The 20,441-nt window shown below is 46.3% G+C and overlaps 1 protein-coding gene across 4 annotated transcripts in view; it reads left to right on the plus strand.

Moving 5' to 3' along the window:
- Window positions 1-20,441, plus strand: part of LOC137358608 (bromodomain adjacent to zinc finger domain protein 2A-like) — a 123,376-nt gene that overhangs the window by 44,998 nt on the left and 57,937 nt on the right. For all 4 annotated transcript variants that reach the window (XM_068024662.1, XM_068024665.1, XM_068024663.1 and 1 more), the window contains 5 exons: window positions 1,056-1,301; window positions 5,912-5,972; window positions 15,400-15,508; window positions 17,786-17,887; window positions 18,422-18,632. In XM_068024662.1, the coding sequence (XP_067880763.1) occupies window positions 1,056-1,301; window positions 5,912-5,972; window positions 15,400-15,508; window positions 17,786-17,887; window positions 18,422-18,632 (729 nt within the window). The remainder of the gene's footprint in view (window positions 1-1,055; window positions 1,302-5,911; window positions 5,973-15,399; window positions 15,509-17,785; window positions 17,888-18,421; window positions 18,633-20,441) is intronic.

A 20,441-nucleotide genomic window follows, 5' to 3' on the forward strand; every position in this document is an offset into this window, starting at 1 on the left:
GTCCAGCAGTTCTTTCTAACTACTTTACCACTCTCTCCTCCTTTAAGACGCTCATTAAATCCTACTTCTTTGAGGAAGCTTTTGGTCACCTGTCCTAAGCACCTGCGATGTTTTACTACGCTACATATGCTATGGAAATGCAAATTGTTGTTGTCGTATATTGTATCACTCTTGCATCTACACTGTCAATAAAATCTTGAAGAGAGGGCGTAGCAGCACGGCCAAGGAAAAAAACACGAGGAGGCCCAGGCGGTTCACCAGGAGGCTGTGACTGAGCTGTGTCCCGTGGTCCATAGAGATCTGTAGTCAACTGTCTGCCAGGCCCTATCAGTGGCAACGACAACCATCACCACCCTCAACTTCTTTGTCACTTGGAGCTTTCAGGGTAATTGGCAAAATAATCATGGATTGGGGTTGCACATTTCCCAATATATATACTCCCATTGGCAGCACAGAAATGGAACACCTCCCTTTTAAATTACTAGTGCAGTTTTTGTCTGCTAATGCTGAAGCAAAGCGCCTTGGCTGGGACGTTTTACTACGTTCAAGGCAATGTATTACCATGGGCTTTTGCCATCTTGCCTCGCCCAAGTGCCAAAATAAGATTGAGATGGTGTAAACCAGAACAATGAAGGGAAAAACATGATACATCAACAACAATTCCCAAATGGCGACCACAGCTGCTATTACAAAACAGCCAGTATTAGTAATATTAGATATCAAATCTGTTAAATTATTCAGCAACAAACAATATTCGCAAGTCCATTTGAAGAAAGGAGTACCCAGGTAGGCAATTTGACCAGGATAGACCTACTCATTCCTTGGGTCACAACTTTAATTCTCCCTGGAAGAAATCATTAGTTGTCTTTGTTAAGTTATGAGTCAGCACTTGTTTTACTAGAGGGGGGGGGGGGGGGAGGCAAATTGAGCAAGTGTTACTCATTTTTCTATTTTGAAGCAAAAATGTTATTGGTGTCCTTTGAGATTTACTGTTGTGCATCTGTGAATAGCTCTTTCTGTCGAATTTAATGGCACTGCTTTTTAATTCTGTACAGATTTAACTGTCTCGGACAGTGAAACCGATGAGTGCGAGGACCCCGACGCTGTAGCAGTAAAAATCCTTTCGAAACTGGTCATGTCAACTCTCACGCTGTCTGACGCCGATGCCGATAGCGCTGGTGCCCCCAGCACCCGCTCTCCAGAATCCTCAACACTCTTCAAAACCCCTGTGAAGAAGGCAAAAAAGCAGGCCCCTGTCCCAGTGACGCCTCCCACACCATCATCCTCTTCCACGAGTAAGGGTGAGTCATGTCTCGACAGATTCTGTCAAGGTATAATTGCCTCCCTTTTCTAATGAGGCCTCTCTGAAGCCATAATATTGCACCACAATAGAGCAGAGGCAACAGAAATCCGCATTGATATTGTATCTGCATTCCTTCTTTAGAGATTTCTCCCTCTCTCTCGGGTTGCTTCTCTCCCAGTGCCATGGACCATTCCACAGGCAAGAGAGCAAGCAGGTGACTGGCTCCCAAGCTTTGGTCATCAGTGCTCTGCAAGGTGTACGAGATTGTCGTGCGCTGACTCTGCATCTAAATTTTTCCTCCATTTCTGAGAGGCTCTTAGGCCCAATTGTCGTGCCCCGACCATCCACCCCAGCTAGCTCCATGCAGACCAGGGGCCATTCTGGTCTGTGTAGCTCAGTTTCACTCTAGGCAGTGCATTTATTCCGAAGGTTGCTGGAGGGGGCACCCCTCCACCCCCTACCATGCTTTTTAAGCTACCTTCTCTCCCTGGCGATGCATAATATCCAAGGCCCCTAGAATTCTGTGACAAATCCAACAAAATTCTGCGGCTTGAGAATATTTTAAAATATTTAGAAAAGCTGGTATTTTAAAACTGTCTAAAAGCAGTTTGCTGTGCTCAGCCTCTGAAAGCCCATGTATTGCTTAGCTGTTTACAGTAATAGCTGTCACTTAACATCTAGCCAATCTCACCTGACCTTTCACCGAGCTAAATGGGACAGCTAGGTGCTAAGTGGCAGCTAGCTAAACTGGCGGCTTTTTGATTGAAATGTTACTATTTACAACAATGTATCTTCCAGTATGGTGTGCAGAGCCCAGGCATGTTCAAACTGCTATTTCCCTTTCAAATGCAAGTTTAAAATGATTCAATTGTATAACACTAGTGTGTTTAAAGTGCCAGTGAGCTCAGTGCCTATTGATAAACAAATACTGCCACTACTCAGTGTTAGATTCAACAACATAATCTCAATTCCCCAGCACAGTAAACAAGCAAGGAAATATGTTGCTGCAATTTTAACCAGGAAAAATTTGATCCTGAGGCTGTTAATTGCACCAGAAGATACATTTTATAAATGCTGTCACTTTACACATTCAGAACACTGAGGACAAGAGGCTAGATTCAGATCTGCTACAAAGCCAGCTGATATGGGGCTGAAATTAATGGGGGTTAGATAATCCCCATGTGTTTCACACCTTGCACACTTTACCTGCCTAGCGGGTAACCAATACCTGGTGTAACAAATCCAAATGGTGTCAACTGTGTGCCAGCGTGGCTCATTTGATAACTCAGTTGATCGCACTCTTGCATAAGAGTCAGAAGGTTGTGGCTTCAGGCCCCACTCCAGCACCTTGAGCCCAAAATCTAGGCTAATACTCCCAGTACAGCACTAAGGCAGCACTGCACTGTTGGAGGTGCCGACGTTCAGATCACCTGTCTGCCTGTTCAGGTGGTTATTAAAGATCCCACGGATTGGAAGAAGAGTGGGGAGTTCTCCTTGGTATCCTGGCCAAAGTTCCTCCCTCAACTAACACCACCAAAAAACTAGTTGCTCATTTGTTTCACTGCTGTTTGTGGGATCTTGCTGTGCGCAAAATGGCTGCCGCGTTTGCCTACAAAGCAACAGTCACTGCACTTCAAAGTAATTCATTGTATGTGAAGCACCTTGAGACGTTTCTGAGAGACATGATAAGGCGCAATATAAATGCAAGTCATTTCTTTCTCTCTCTTCCTGTCTCTCTCGCTCTCTCCTTTTCTTTGCAATCCTCATTGATTTGTAGTTTGTTTATCCCCATATATTTCACACTTTGAACACTTCACCTGCTAAACTGGACTCTGAGCTTCTGTAAAAGCAGCCGATTAATGAGCTGAGATCACTGGGGTTACGTAATCCTCCTGCATTTCATACCTTGCCCACTTCGACAGTAAGTGAAATGCAAGATGTGCAATGCTGGGGATTAGTGAGCTCCATGTCAATGGGGGGATTAGAATTAGAATATTGATGCCAATTGATACCATTTTGACTCAGAACACCAGGTATTGGTTCCAATGTAGTTGCAATGGAAGGAAACTATTTGGGAAAGGAAACAAGTGGCAGGAGAGAAATTTTCCAATTTGGGGGAGAAATTCTGGGGTACTTTCTGCAGCCGTGGAATCACAGAGCTCTCAGGGCCCTGGTTACATCCCAGTCAAAATGACATGCAGGCAAACTACTGCAAGGCATCTGTCAGTGTTACTCTTGAGCTGGTTGTTAATAAGTTATTAGGGGACGTTGGCAGCACTCTGATTTTCCCTCAGGTTGCCAACTCTGTTTAGACATATTCCTGGAGGGTTCATCACCTGCATGCAACTGCCCCGTCCCTCCATTCCCGCTATTGGTCCATCCTCACACCAATCAGAAAGTGAGTAGATTCTTCATTACCAAATTGGATGATTTTTCATCGTCCATCAAATAGCCTTTTTTCCTATGTCCAATATTTTTATAACTAATAAACAAATGTATCAGAAGAACTTTTTTTTTAAAAACAATTTTTTTAATGCCTCTATGATTTTCCTCCCGGTTTGCTCGCTACAGTGTCCTGGAGACTGTTCTTTACTTCCTGGAGACTCCAGGGCAATCCTGGAGGGTTGGCAACCCTAATTATTACTTGAGGATGACTTTTTTGTCTGGTTGGTAACAACTGATGCCAAAGTATGAACAAATGCAGATTTGGGGTGGCACTGCACTCCAACACAGTGCATCACAGAGTAGTCGGGTGAGGCAGTTTGTGCCTAGTATACCTTATGTGCTGAATCCCTTAGTCTCATCATAATGTTGAGGGGAGCTGCCCTGCACTAAGGAAAGAAAAATTAGAGGTAGAGTCCTGCTGAGCAACTCTCAAACATCCCTTAGTGATTGCCTTGCCCTTTGTGGCCAGGAGTGATACACGGCATGACAACAGCCAAGAGGAAGAGGAGAAAATGCCTTAAAAGGAGTGACTAGTACTTCCCAAAAGTTGAGGCAAATCCTGAAGCATTCAAATGTATCATCAGACATTTACTAGAATTATAACACTCATTCATAAGATATTTATCATTTTTAACAGCCAGTTTAACCCTTAAGACTCTGGTCACTGTATTTGTTGTGCTAATATTGTGGAGTTTATATCTATTCAGCAGAGTGAGGGCTAATGTGTGTAAGAAGTAATGGGCGTAATTTATATAAAAGGTTATTCAGTTGGGAAGTAGCATAAATAGATTATTTTAAGGAGGCAGGAGCAGGAAAAGCGACTTAGCTCATCTAAATGTGCGATGCTCCAATTTCTCATGTAATTGAGGCAGTTGTGAGGGTGAGGTTGAGTGATTTCACCGAGGTGAGGTGAAATTGCAGTGTGCGATATTAGCATAAGAATGCGATGTGTGAAATCCCTTTTAACAAAGATGTTGGCCAGTTTATTTGGTGTGAACATCTTTGTGGAAATAGTCAAAGGAATTTAAATGAAAGTGTCAACAGGTTTGTGTGCTGATATCTCAGTGGAATTTTACCTCAAAGGAAGTTGCAGGTTGGATATTTTCCAGGTGTCGTGATCACTATTTGTTCCCACCAATATTCAACATACAAATAAATAACCAGGTCTGAGGGAGGACATGGGGCGATGCTGAGAGCAGGCAGCATGGTAACTTCCAGTGCACCCAGGTGCCATAAGTCGGCTTTGAGACCATGTGTAGCTAAGTTCCACCTCGACTGTCTCTTACCTGTCACCAATGGCTATTAGCACATTTTTACTATAATTGTTTTAACATAAAGACATTGAATCCTTCAGTGGCTTGCTTTGACAGGCGCCCCTTGTGTCTTTCTCCTGTGTGTGACACTAGAAATGGGCAATCTGGGTGGCATATCATAGAAAAATATTTTTCTATCTGGCACATTGCTCAGTATTGCACCAATGCACCAGAGAGTGATGGGAGGCAGGTTTGATCCTGGTCAATTGTGCTGCTGTGAGAGAGTTACAGGGGACTACTCTTACACATCTCCTAGGTAGCCAACTTCAGAGTAATGGTGGATGCATGGGATGGGTTGGCTGGGGTCAGTACTTAATGTGAGGAGAACCAAAAAAGGGGAAGAGGATAAAACACCTTTCAAAAAAAAAAAGGGAGTCACATCCACAATAAAATAAATTACTAATTGCTTCTTTTCTTAGTGCCCAGCCAGAAAATGTGTTGCATAGAGACACAAATCAACACTGCTTATTGCTTGTGAGCCATGCAATGGCGGAGGAGGAGCGGAAGGTTTGAGCAGAATGGGGCCCTTTGACCCTTTGGTGCTTTCTGGGGAAACACCTGTAGTAGTTAGAGAGCTTATTGCTCAGTGAATTAGCAGTAAAGTACCAAAGACCAAGACAGAAAACAGACAGTATAGTATAGATGCTGATTGGACAGGAGGGAATTTACAAAGAATATACTTACAGAATTTTGGTATCTTCTAGCAGTGCTAAATTAGTGAGTGTGGTGTATACTGGAGCAATGCGTAAAGGGCTAGAACTCTGGCAGGGTGCGTCACAAACGCCACGTGCTAGCAGTAGAACGGCTTGTATGTGGAAGTAAAATATCCTCTTGCTTTTCTTCCCCACAGGCGAATGCATACGTAGAAGAGTAACTGATGAACGCGAATTGCGCATTCCACTGCAATACGGGTAATTTTCTCTGATGTTTATTAAGGCTGTCAGATACAGGACCCAGTAACACATTTGCTAAAAGTACAGGGAGTCCTAGGCAGCTCCAATTGAGAGCAACTTGCACAAAAGTCAGGTCTTCGTTAAAAGCAAATCTGATCACTGCGTGGATCGCTATCTCTACCCGGTATTGGTTTCAGGACCAACTGAAATCCGCAACTGTAAATGTCATGGTCTCTTACTCAGTTTTGTATTTTCTATATCTTTGGTGGCTCTGGCTCTGCATCCAGTCTGGCGCCTGCCTTGTGTATTTCTTTTTTATTGTAGATCCTTGGCAGACCTACTGAGGTAATCTTGACTGGATATTTTAAGAGTCTGAATAGTCCATGGCAATTTCTTAGGCTTGATTATCTGGGACACTGATTCCAACTATCTTCTTTCCCTGACAACATTATTCTTGGCTTGCTGTTGCCACTCAATCTCAAAGGTCCTTTGAGGCATCTCCGGTTAAAAGCAACAAGCCTTTGTTCCTGTGCCGGAGCGATGTAGTGCACTGCATTGTAGGTCTTGAATTAAATCGGTAATGGTGGGTTCTTGTTCCCAGAACTTTCTTAACATTCCAAACACTTCATCTGCGTATCGTTGCTTATGTTCAGCTTCTCTTATTGACTCATTCTGTGCAGCAATTAAACTAAGGTAACCACGGGTCTCCTGATATTCGGGGCTTCGTCCCAGAGTTACGTGAGTGTCACCTGCAACTGGTTCCCTATTTGTCCAATTCTGATATTTTCATCATTAACTATAACTTATGTTGGCATCATTCAGAATGTATCACCTTCTTGTGTTCTACATAAGGACTATCACACACTTCAAAATAATTCATTGTGTAGCATTTGAGCCATTTCGACGTGATAAGGCGCTATATAAATGCAAGTATTGTCATCAAAGGGCCTAATTTCCTCTCTGCGCTAATTTTAGAGCATTGGTTAACACAATTGAAAGAAATTCCTGTCTGCACTATTTTTATGAAGTTATTTAAAATCAACATGTTAACTCTGTCTGGTTAACAGAGGAATTTCACCCCCATGATGTTAATTGCAAGTTCAAAGGGTATGCCATGTTGACACAGTTGATGAGAATGCTATACAGTATTGGTGACCCCACTGGCCTTTCTCTTCCTTCATTCTCTATGCAAAATCCCTGCGATCCTGCTACTCCGACACACCTCTGGGACTTGCCAACTTTATTCCTGGCGTTCATTTTTTTCTCTCCTGTTTTTTCTAAAGGTGCTGACGCATGCTGAGATATGGTTCCATGGGCACCAGCAGTCCCCTGGTACCTTGCGCAAACCATCCTTCATGCCTAGATCTCAACACTGTGTGTGAAGCAGGCTATTTTACCAAGTAGCCCACCGCAGCTGAGCCCAGTCCTTTCCTCGCACAGTGTATACCCACAAACACTTTCCAGCAGAGGTCACTGGATAACGCTCAGTAGCAGGAACCCTTGCTGATGTTTTTGTCTCCTTCTCTAGCCCAGGGAAGCTGAGGTCAATCGTAGGGTCCCTACTACTTCCCTGGTTAAGAGCAGGTAATTCAGTGCAAGTCAGGGATTGAACTTGAGGCAATGCTGGTCTGGATTGCTATGCAGCCCATTTTATTTATGGTCTTTGGTGACAACCCACACATTCTCTTCATCTTTCACCAGAATCACACTATCAATTGCTGCCTTGTGCTCATGTTATTGATAATAGCAGATACTCCAGCCACTTTTCCTTTGACTCTCAGGCAAAAGATTGCATCCGTACATGACCTCCCCGATTGAAGTCTGATTCTCAACAGTTTGGTACCCATTGTATGTTTGATCCAGTTTGGTCTGAGTGTCCCAGAAGCTTTTACTGGGATAAATGACAGGAACCTGCCCTGTGGATCCTTTGCGTTCCTGCATGTCAGGATAATAACGTCCCTTTTCAGTCCTTTGGCTGATTTTCTTGCTTCGTTGGGCTGTAGCTTCTCCATCTCCCTTTAACATTCCAGCTGAGATATAATCCATTACTATGCAGTTCCATTTCTGATAAAATTATGTCAAAATAAAACACCCACTTTTATGAAGTGGTTTCTCTGCCTTAATGTTATTTCCTATTTTTCAATTGGGCAATTGGACAGGCATTCAGCTATTCAGGCTCAGCCAGGGCATTAAGCCACAAGAGTGTCCTTGTCCTCGGATCTTTACTGATCATCTGCTTTCAGCAATGGAGTTCATCAGCTGTAACACTGGGTAATTGCACTGCTCGGTCTGGTATGGTGGCAAATTGTGGCACCCCTGCCATCCTCCTGGCTGAGGTCAGCTAACTTAGCAAGACCAGGAAGCACCCCTGAGACCTTCCTGGTCTATATGGCTCAGTACCACACATGCACCATATTTACCAATTGCGGCAGTGTGGTTGGGATGGGTGGTGGGGGGGGGGGTGCGCGAGGGGTAATCGTTTGCTGTGTTTTAATGGAATAAAGCTACTTACAATGAGAGGGGGAAATAGGTTTTTGCTGAGGGTTTTCTGATGAGCATGTCCTGTATGGCTTCTGGAATGGATTTCCAAAATCCATTGCCATCTGTCTGTCAGAGCCTGTGTACCAGGCTCAGTAATCCTTCCTGCCAGCAGTTTCATTGGAATTGTCATAATAGCTCCTTCAGGCTGCTCCTTTTCTTCCTCCAGCACCTTTCAGCATTCCTATCAAGAAAGGCAATGAAGTGGCTCCAAAGGCAGTGAGTTACTCTATCGCCAGTGCCTCTTAAGGAATCTTCCACTACAAGACTCAGCAGGAAATTGAACTAGGCTAAAGGAGAAAATCTTTCTCTTTCTAATTGCAAGTAGCCTACGCTAAAAACTGCTTCATGGTTATGCTGGTGCTGCTGTTGGCCATGGAGGCTCTCCTGCTGGTGTTGCTGTTGGCCATGGAGGCTCTCCTGCTGGTGTTGCTGTTGGCCGTGGAGGCTCTCCTGCTGGTGCTGCTGTTGGCCATGGCTGCTCTCCTGCTGGTGCTGCAGTTGGCCATGGAGGCTCTCCTGCTGGTGTTGCTGTTGGCCATGGAGGCTCTCCTGCTGGTGTTGCTGTTGGTAATGGAGGCTCTCCTGCTGGTGCTGCTGTTGGCCATGGAGGCTCTCCTGCTTGTGCTGCTGTTGGCCATGGAGGCTCTCCTGCTTGTGCTGCTGTTGGCCATGGAGGCTCTCCTGCTGGTGTTGCTGTTGGCCATGGAGGCTCTCCTGCTGGTGCTGCTGTTGGCCATGGCTGCTCTCCTGCTGGTGCTGCAGTTGGCCATGGAGGCTCTCCTGCTGGTACTGCAGTTGGCCATGGAGGCTCTCCTGCTGGTACTGCAGTTGGCCATGGAGGCTCTCCTGCTGGTACTGCAGTTGGCCATGGTGGCTCTCCTGCTGGTTCTGCTGTTGACCATGGAGGCTCTCCTGCTGGTGCTGCTGTTGGCGATGGCTGCTCTCCTGGTGTTGCTGTTGGCCATGGAGGCTCTCCTGCTGGTGCTGCAGTTGGCCATGGAGGCTCTCCTGCTGGTACTGCAGTTGGCCATGGAGGCTCTCCTGTTGGTGCTGCAGTTGGCCATGGAGGCTCTCCTGCTGGTACTGCAGTTGGCCATGGAGGCTCTCCTGCTGATGCTGCTGTTGGCCATCGAGGCTCTCCTGCTGGTGCTACTGTTGGCCATGGAGGCTCTCCTGCTGGTGCTGCTGTTGGCCATGGCTGCTCTCCTGCTGGTGCTGCAGTTGGCCATGGAGGCTCTCCTGCTGGTACTGCAGTTGGCCATGGAGGCTCTGCTGCTGTTGGCCATGGAGGCTCTCCTGCTGGTGCTGCTGTTGGCCATGGAGTCTCGCCTGCTGATGCTGCTGTTGGCCATGGAGGCTCTCCCGCTGGTGCTGCTGTTGGCCATGGAGGCTCTCCTGCTGACGCTGCTGTTGGCCGTGGAGGCTCTCCTGCTGACGCTGCTGTTGGCCGTGGAGGCTCTCCTGCTGACGCTGCTGTTGGCCATGGAGGCTCTCCTGCTGACGCTGCTGTTAGCCATGGAGACTCTCCTGCTGGTGCTGCTGTTGGCCATGGAGGCTGTCCTGCTGGTGCTGCTGTTGGCCATGGAGGCTCTCCTGCTGGTGCTGCAGTTGGCCATGGAGGCTCTCCTGCTGGTGCTGCTGTTGGCCATGGAGGCTCTCCTGCTGGTGCTGCTGTTGGCCATGGAGGCTCTCCTGCTGGTGCTGCTGTTGGCCATGGAGGCTCTCCTGCTGGTGCTGCTGTTGGCCATGGCTGCTCTCCTGTTGGTTGGTGCTGCTGTTGGCCATGGCTCTCCTGCTGGTGCTGCTGTTGGCCATGGAGGCTCTCCTGCTGGTGCTTCCGTTGGCCATGGAGGCTCTCCTGCTGGTGCTGCTGTTGGCCATGGCTGCTCTCCTGTTGGTTGGTGCTGCTGTTGGCCATGGCTGTCCTGCTGGTGCTGCTGTTGGCCATGGAGGCTCTCCTGTTGGTTGGTGCTGCTGTTGGCCATAGCTCTCTCCTGCTGGTGCTGCTGTTGGCCATAGGTGTCTCCTGCTGGTGCTGCTGTTGGTCATTGGTCTCCTGCTGGTGCTGCTGTTGGCTATAGTTGCTTTTTTACAGTTGCTGCTGTTTCTGCCCTGGCTCATCTTGCTCACCTAGACTGTCTGACTTGTATGCAAATTCCAGGTGCTATCCCCAGATCTTTGACTCACAAACTGACACCAGTCTCTCCAATCCCCTGCCAATTCCACACCCTCCAACCTCTCATGCTGATCCCTGACCTTCCGACCTCTCAGGCCAATCCCAGGACACCTCCAATCGTCCAATCGCTTGGCAATCCCCAGACTTTAAATGTCGGACTGGCCCTGGACTCCAGTTGTCTTTCTCAAGCCTCTGTTCAAAGGACTTTGTAGCCATGTACAAGTTATTCTTATGGTTTGTATATACTCTTCACTTTGAACTTTGTTGACCTTGGCATTTGCAGTTGTTCCCGACCTGTCCCTGAACTCACCTCAACCTCCCTACAGGCCGTGGACTTCCACCTCCCAACAGGCTTCATTCAATTCCTGTTTGACCTGAAGCATCAATCATAACGTCCGTCACCACCCTTTGCACCTGAACTCCAATTGTTGTTAATTCCGACACCACTATTGCTGCTGTTCCCCTGCGCACACATAATGCATGTTGCCCTTGAACAAAGTTGTGCTGCCTCTCTACCCTACTTACTTCATTCTCCTCTCATTTTCCAGCTCCTGTTCCTCTCCTCTGTGTTCCCAGCTCATAAAAACTACTCTCTCCTTGCTCCCCAGCCCAATCTATCACCAACTCCTGCTGCACCCCGTTCTCTGTTGGCACAGTTCTTTCATTCCTTCTGAACAGACTTACAGCTTTCCTCTGCCTCAAACTGAGCATCCTTCACCACATCTTTCCTGGCACATGCCCAGTACTCTACCCTAGTTGTTACCCAACTGCTATGTTTGTCTCGCAGTGCCTTACATACGAACAGACAAACATATGAATTAGGAGCAGGAGTAAGCCACTCGGCCCTTTGAGCCTTCTCCGCCATTCAGTAAGTTCATGGCTGAACTGATTACTCCACATTTCCACCTACCCCCGATAACCTTCCACCCCCTTGCTTAACAAGAATCTATCTACCTCTGCCTGAAAAATATTCAAAGACTCTGCTTCCACTGCCTTTTGAGTAGGGGAATTCCAAAGACTCACGACCCTCTGAGAGAAAAAAAGTCTTATCTCTGTCTTAAATGGGCGACCCCTTATGTTTAAACAGTGACCCCTAGTTCTAGATTCTCCCACAAGGGGAAACATCCTTTCCACATCCACCCTGTCAAGACCCCTCAGGATCTTATATGTTTCAATCAAGTCGCCTCGTACTCTTCTAAATTCCAGCGGATACAAGCCTAGCCTGTCCAATCTTTCTTCGTAAGACAGCCCGTCCATTCCAGGTATTAGTCTAGTAAACCTTCTCTGTACTGCCTCCAAAGCATTTACATCTTTCCTTAAATAAGGAGACCAGTACAGTACACAGTACTCCAGATGTGGTCTCACCAATGCCCTGTATAACTGAAACATAACCTCCCTACTTTTGTATTCAATTCCCCTCGCGATAAACAATAACATTCTATTAGCTTTCCTAATTACGTGCTGTACCTGCATACTAAACTTTTGAGATTCATGCACTCGGACACCCAAATCCCTCGGCATCTCAGAGCTCTGCAATCTCTCACCATTTAGATAATACGCTTCTTTTTTATTCTTCCTGCCAAAATGGACAATTTCCCGCTTTCCCACATTATATTCCATTTGCTAGGTCTTTGCCCACTCACTTCACCTATCTATATCCCTTTGTAGCCTCCTTATGTCCTCTTCACAAGTTACTTCACCATTAATCTCTCAAACTTTTCCCCAACTTCCTTCTTCCTCTTTTCCACTTCTGAATTGCCCTTCAGGCCCAGTGAGTCTTTTCTTTCTCCTATCACCCAACCACCCCCTTACTGAACTTCCGGCCACCCTTCCTGTCTGCACCGTCCTTTAAAAATGTCTGCTTCTCATGAACAAAATCCTCCCCATCCACCACGACCATCCCCATCCTGTAGAAAAACATGCACATACTGGACTTGACTGAAATCTGACTCACAAATGGTACCTCCTTCTCCATTGCTGGCTACCCTCCTTCCCAGCACCATACTCCACCAAATCACCAGTGGCGGAAGTGTCATACGTATTTCCAAATCCCACCTTAGTCCATCCCCTCATTCTTCCATTTCTTTCTCCATGTTCAAACACTTCACTCTCTTCCATTTCTCCATCAAGGTTCGTCTTGTCTGCCACATCCTCTCACCAACCTCCAAGAGCTTTCCTTACTGCCCTCAGCCTCTATACTGAACAACTCCTTATTCTGAACAGTTTTAGCCTCACCTGAGCTTATGTTCCTCATCTCTCAATCTTACTCTCCACATTGACGGCTACAACACACCAACTCCTTCAACATAAGGCCTTGATACATTAGAAATGTCTGTCACACACAAACTTCTCTGCAATCGTTTCCTGGTCTTCTTTATGTTAAATATATATCTTATAATAAACCCCTGACTGTTCCAAACCCCCTCCGCTATCATCATCCATCTCAGAAAAAGAATAGCTCCAACTGTCAGATGTATCTCACTCCAACCTCTTGCTAATATCCTCCACAGCGTATCACTTCAACATTCAATGTCCATAGCCCTAGTATATCCTGGACAGTCCCCACCCCCAGCACTCTGCCTGGTACAATAGCCACCTCTGATGTCTGAAATCTCAGTGGCTATAAGCTTGAACTCACTGGATAGCAGGCCAGTTATCTACTGCCAGACCTTGCTTGACCTCCTCAAGCTGTATCAGTGCATATTTCCCACAGCCAAGTCCTCATATTCGTCTAAGATCATCCTGGAGAGCAGGAACAACTTCAAACTCCTTTCCTCCACCATCTCTATCTTTGCCTTGAACACTAAGTTTGAGGAGCTTATGGGCTTCTTTGTGTTTAAAATCAAAGCCATTTACTCTGCTTCCTCTGACCCTGTTTCCCACCACCCCCGCCCCGAGTCCCAGGCCACTCCCTTGTCCTGACTCCCCCTATCACCCATAGGCTGAAGCTTCTCTTCAATCTCCCTCAACCTTTGTTAAATTCATTTTGTCCATGATGTCCACCACCTGCTCCCTTGATCCTCTCTCTACTTTCCCTCTTCAGTCTCACGTTCACCAACATCATTACCCTATCTTTGCCCTCTTGTCACTGCCCCTAATTCCTTCAAAACTGCTGTTTTATCATCCCCCTCCTCAAAAAGAAAATACTCAATTCTCTCCATTGTCTCCCAACTATTGCCCTGTCTCTGGCTTCCCCTTGCTTTCCAAAGTCCTGGGACGCACCAATTCTTCAGAATTGCACTCCCACCTCTTCCCTATTCAAGACCAGTTTCTGCCCTGCTCACACCATTGAGACTGCACTGGTCAAAGTCACCTGACGTTGGATGTAACTTGTTGCCTCTCCCCATTCTCCTCAACTGCTCCACTGCCTTTGACACTGTTCTGTTCCCAGCTCAAATTCTCTAAGGCTGTTGCTGCGCTTTCAAACTACCTGAATGACATTAAGAACTGCATGAGCTGAATTGCTCCAACACTTTCTGTGTCCCCACCTATACTGTCCATAAACTACAACTCATCCAGAAGTCCATGACCTATATCCCTCTGCACAAAGTCCTGGAGTCCCTTCACTCCTGCCCTTGCTAAGCTCCACTGACTCTCTGTGCCAGCGTTACTTGATTTTAAGGTGCCCATTCAGATCTCCTGTGACCTCGCCCCACCATACTTCAGTGATCTACTCCAACCAAATGTTCACACAAGTACCTACTGTTACCAGTTTCTTCCTCACTTCCCATTTTACTGATAGTTCTTGAATTCCATTCTTATATCAATGTGTCCTACCTGGGGAGATAGTGGTGTAGTGGTAATGTCACTGGACTAGTAAACCAGAGGTCCAGGCTAATACCCTGGGGACATGGGCTCAAATCCCACCACGGCAGCTGGTGGAATTTAAATTCAGTTACTCAATTTTTAAAAAATTTGGAATTGAAAGCTAATCTCATTTGTCTTAAAAACCAATCTGGTTCACTAATGTCCTTTAGGGAAGGAAATCTGCCGTCCTTACCTGGTCTGGCCTACTTGTGACTACAGACCCACAGCAATGTGGTTGACTCTTAACTGCCCTTTGAAATGGCCTAGCAAGCCACTCAGTTGTCAAGGGCCATTAGGGATGGGCAACAAATGCTGGCCTTGCCAGCGATGCCCACATCCCATGAAAGAATAAAAAAAACCTCCCTTTCCTATTTTCAAAGGGCTCCTTAACAATCCTTCCCTTCAGCTATGCTTTCACATCCTTCCTTTTGTCTGTCCTCAGTGTATAGCTTTTTCTCTGCACTGTAAAATGCTCTGAGTGCTCTTTCTGAACATAAGGAATGCTATAGAAATGCAGATGGTTGCTGTTGAGCTTGGTACTGGTGTATCTTTTTAAAACCTCAACCTCGAGGAGGTGGCAAGCAAAGGCCAGGCACTTCACTATAGAAAAGGAGGGGAAATTACTGCTGGTATAGGCATGATGGGCTGAATGGCCTCTTAGTGTGCTGTCTGATTCTGTAAAGTAGAGGCAAAGGACCAACCTCTTCCGCCTCGGAGGGGCCATTCTCATGCAGGCTCTAGCAGTCAGTTGAAGAGAACCTGGGCAGGCTGTCTGCCTAGCCCCTCCGATAGGAACGGTTCATGATTCAGAGACACACTGTAAGCTGAAAGTGGAGAAAAGAAAAATGAGAAATGCGTTTTTAAAAATAAATTTCAATTTGATTTTTGCTTCCCAAATGATAAAGATATTGTGTTTGTTAGATGGAGGCGTGAGATCAGAATAAGGACTGTCGGGAGCCGCCTACACGGGGAAACCACATATTATGCCCCCTGTGGAAAGAGGTTACGTCAGTTCCCTGAAGTTATTAAGGTAATTACCTAAAAAAAAAAGTGCACATTGTGAATAGCTTTCTAGTGTATAATAACTTAACCTGCCTTTGAGAGATACTACGATAAAGGGTTTTATTCCTGTCTGGGTTACTCCCCTCCTCATCAGAGGGCATTGACTTCTTATTGGAATGTGGTTTTGCTGATGCCACCCTCTTTGAACTCTTCCCAGTGCCATTCTTGGGACCTGAGACAGTGTGCACCGTGGGGCTATTTGAACATGGTGGGGGGGGGGGGGGGGGGGGGGAGGGGGTAGGTGGTGAACACACCTGCGCCCAAATCCAGTCCTCACCCAATGCAGGTAGCAGTCATTGTGTCGTGATCAGGAACAGGAACGATGGCTGATTTTTCCCTCCCTAGCCCAGTGACACTGAGGTTAGATGTAGCACCCAAATTGCTACCTCAACTAAGATCAATACCACACCAGATGGTAGTTACACACCAAGTCACTGGAAGAGTTGTTTTTTTTTCAGGTACCATTCTTTAGTGTGCAGGTAGGGATCGTCATACTGATTCCAAGGGCAAAATTTTCCCTGCGGGCTTCTAAACCCCACTGTCAAGCTCAAATGGGGATCAGAAGCCTGCACTGTGTGGGAAACAGTCACTAACCTGTGATTTTCCCCAATTTGGCCAATTAGTGGCCAGAGGACAGGCTCGCTGTCCAATTAAAGATGGTGCAAGGGCTTTCGAAGTTGGAGGGCCAATTGGAAACCTTCTAGCTTGGGAACAGCAGCAGGATGCCATGGCAGGTAAGTGAGAGAGAGGGCGCTTCAGAATGGAGGCATCCTCTCTTCAACGTTTTCAAAATTAAAGTTTAAAAAAAGGCCTTTGCAGCCGGGCCACCACTGTGTGGGGTGGGGGTGGGGAGGGGGAGCCCCTCCACAGACGGCCTGTGACCGCTGCTGAACCCAGGCAGGCAGGGAGAGCATCTAAACGAGCCTGGAGCTGTGGCCCCCGCCCTCCCACACCCCCCCACCCTCCCTCCGGTCTGTGCTGGGAGGCTGCCTCGCCGCCTATGGGAACCTGGCCGCCAACTGGAAAACTCTGGTCGGCCTCTAACAATTGGCCTTAATTAGCCATTAACCGGCTCAGTTGGCTACTCCCGACTTGCAGGCAGGTAGCCCTGCTGCCCCCCCCCCATCCCCCCAACGCACCTCAGGGAAAATTACCCAGGATGGCATGGAGCTGGGAAACTGGTACGCTATTTTTAGCATCTGCCCACCTCTGTCCCTGGCCCCAGCGGGCTCTAAAACTCCTGCCCTAGATCTCTGTCAGTCCTGTTCTTAATCATGTCAATTGAATGTGTACAGACTCAGACTGAAAATTCCCAGGTTTGATCCTAATGCTGTGCTGAGCTAGGTGATTTCAGCCAGGGTGGGATTGATGCTACAATTGGCCTCAATGCCCCTGGGTGAGAGAGAGAAGGATTAGCTAGGAGTTTAAAAAAAAAGCAGTTTCATTTCCAGAGAACATTGTTCTATCCTCATAAGAACCTTCACGGACAATTAGTTCCCACCCGTATTTATGTTTTATTCTTAAGAATTTCTTTTCGTAGACAGACTGAGACTGATTTCTGAGCATGATCATTCCAAAGTGTGGTGTACCTGCCTTTCACCAATAACTGGATTGATGCTTTTTGTATTTTCACCACGGCCATTTTGTCCTTCCTCAGTCAGGAAGATGGGACTAACTAACTACTGTAAACTTTTTCATTTTCACTGTCATTTTGTCCACCAGGGGGCACTCTAATCACCATGGGAGGGAGTCTCCCTGTGGGAGGCATTCCAGGTAATGGTGCCACCAAGAATCAACGACATTTTCCCATCTCATTCAGTGGCTAACATTTGACTGTGTCCTTTTAACGAGTCCAGTGTTGTGTGGCTAGAATGTCCAGAATCGCCTTTGCCCATCATATGTTTTACTGGAGAGTGTTAAAACCCTATTAGTGATGGAAAAGTGTTTCACTATGTTTCCACAAGTGACAGCCTTCCCCAATGAGATCACCAGACCTCCTTGCTTTAAATTGTAATGTGACAAGATCTTTGAAACCTCTAGGGGGTTTAGACTCTTTACAAATTATAGGAGCCTTTTGCTTATTCTAGTGAGAATTCTAACAGCACAGTGATTGAGCAGCAATGAAAGGCTGTAAAAGTGTTAACCTTGTCAGATTCTATCTAGTTACCCTTCATTTCATGACAGAGTTAACCCACAAACTCTCAGTTGGAAACAGATAAGACAATTTTGTTTTGTTCTTTTTCAGTACCTAGTTCGAAACACAGTGACAGAAGTCAGTCGAGAACATTTCAGCTTCAGTCCCAGGATGAACGTGGGAGAGTTTTTCGAAGCACGAGAGTCCTCTGGGGTTTGTATAGGCCTTTGTTCCCGAATAGAAATTTGTTTGTTTTATTTGCCTTCATTCAGGTTTTAGTGACTTGATTCCAATTTTAACTAAAATTTGAGATTAGCAAGACCCTTTGAGGAAAGAGGGGATTTGTACAGCATCCACTGTTCCCCAATGTTATGAGTGAAGATGCAGTCTCCACCCAAGCTTCAGCCCATGTGCCTGTGCAGTTTTGCTTTAGAGACTTGGAGGCAAGTCACTCGCCTATTGATCCTCCTCCTCTCGTGTCGAACTATTTGCCTTTCACCTGACACTTCTCCCTGACAATAGTCAAGGTTGGAAACAGGACATGTGAGAAATGGTTGGCACAAGCCCATATCCTGCCACTCCCTGCCCAGCCCATTGGCATTGCAAGACCTGGCATCTCCCGCCCCTTATAGGACTGTATAACAAATTACATTTATGTGGCATTCTGCACACAGACAAAGGTCTCAGTTTTGTCCCTTCTTGTGTCCATCTGAAGCAGCAATTGCTGTTTTTGTCTGATTTCTTTAGGATGAGCAGTGGTATAAGCTTAATGCAGAAGAAATCCCTTTACGGATTAAAGCCATGATGGGCAGACGGGGGCGGCCGCCAAATCCTAACAAACAGCGAGCCCAAAAACAGCCAAAGGTCAAGCGAGGTAAAGGAAGGCCACCAAAGGTCAAGACAGTGACATTGCTTAACAACACAGATGCCAAACTCATGAAAAAACTCGAATCTCAAGGTACAATCTGATTTCATTCCTTTTCTTAAAGCAATATAACCCCTTTTCTAGGTCCTTTTTGACACTTATATTTATCAATATAAAATGCATGTTTTACATTTTTGTAATTCTGTTCCCTCCACCCTGCTCCCAATTTTATTTTTTCATTTCCTTTCTTTCTGCTGTGGAAGGTCCTTGACCCATGCTGAGGTGCAGTTCCATAATTGCTAGTGTCCTCCAGTACCTCACCCCAGCCATTCGCATATGTGAGCGTAGACGTGAATCACAGCTGGATCCTGTTCTTGCCCAACTGCCACACATGTACACGTCGCAGTGATTGGCATAGTGGGCACTCGACATCGGTGAGGCGTCGGAGCACTGGCTGATTTTTTTTTTTCCCCCTCACTACCTCAGGGCCAATGAGCGTCGTCCTCCTGCCACCCTGGCTGATTCAGTACAGGCCAAGGATCACAGCTTCCTGATTCAGTACCATACCAGATTATTCATTGAATTATTGGAGGATCCCCTTCTCCTCTTCTGTTTATGTCTTTCTTGGCCACATACCATCCCCCATTCAAGAGTGTAGATAAGTGTCCTGCTCCCAGGTTTCCACCAATTTTATCCTTGAGTGGACTTTTATGGAGGTGTCAGTCAACAGGTCAGGATTGTTTGTTTGTTCAGCTCATCATCTGACTGCGAAGTCACTGTGTACTCTTACCTGAGTCAGAAGGATGTGGATTCAAATCCCACTCCAGGGATTTGAGCACAAAATCTAGGCTGACACTCCCAGTGCAGTACTGAGGGAGCGTTGCACTGTTGCAGGCGCCGTCTTTCAGATCATATGTTAAACCGAGGCCCCGTCTGTCGTCTTAGGTGGATGTAAAAAGATCTTGTGGAACTATTTGTAGAAGAGCAGGGAGTTCTCTCCAGTAACCTGCCCAATATTTATCCTTCAGCCAACGCCACTAAAAATAGATGATCTGGTCATTATCAGATTGCTGTTAGTGGGAGCTTGCTGTGTGCGGATTGGCTCCCACGTTCCCTACATTACAACAGTGATTACACTTCAGAAATACTTTGTTGGCTGTAAAGTGCTTTGGGACGTCCTGAGGTTGTGAAAAGTACTATATAAATGCAAGTCTTTCTTTTTCTTTCACTGTGAGCAGAATTATAGTCAAAATCTGAGTCCTACCAACCTCCAGGTTACTTTTTTTAATGAATATTCTTGCTGGCCTCCTGAACAGAGCTGCTATCTTTACACCATTGGCAAGCCTAGACATACTGTAACAGGATGTTTGGCTACACAGCCTCAGTTTGCAGCATCATCACTGCTCATTGATTTCAGTAGAGCAGCTAAGGGGAAGAGAGAGGGAGGGGCAAAACTGCTCACTGAGACAGCACCTTTCATCTGGCCCAGCCTCATAAGTGATGCAAACACGATGGCCTGACCAGGAGACCAGCTGGCACATGACAAGATTTGTAACTTTCCTTTTAATTTATGAACTATAATTTTTGAACAAAAATAAAAATACAAGGCAAGTAGTTTTAGTGGGGATAGAATCATTTTTGGGCCTTACCTTGGGGCATTCCTTTACAGATTCTGTGTGATCCTGTCTGTCATTTTGGCACAGGGATAACAACCCAAGTTACATTTCCCATATTGAGACAGACCAAGTGTCACTCACCACCCTATGCACGGCTGACCATATAAGGAAGCTGATCTAACTTCAGTGACGCTGATTGCGCCACTTTCTTTCCTGATGTCTGTTTTCTTGCTTGCAAGCGAATAAACTACCAGCAAGTGGGGGCTTTAAAATGCTAGTGACAGGA

The sequence above is a fragment of the Heterodontus francisci genome, chromosome X (assembly GCF_036365525.1).
Source record: "Heterodontus francisci isolate sHetFra1 chromosome X, sHetFra1.hap1, whole genome shotgun sequence".
Lineage (NCBI taxonomy): Eukaryota > Metazoa > Chordata > Chondrichthyes > Heterodontiformes > Heterodontidae > Heterodontus > Heterodontus francisci.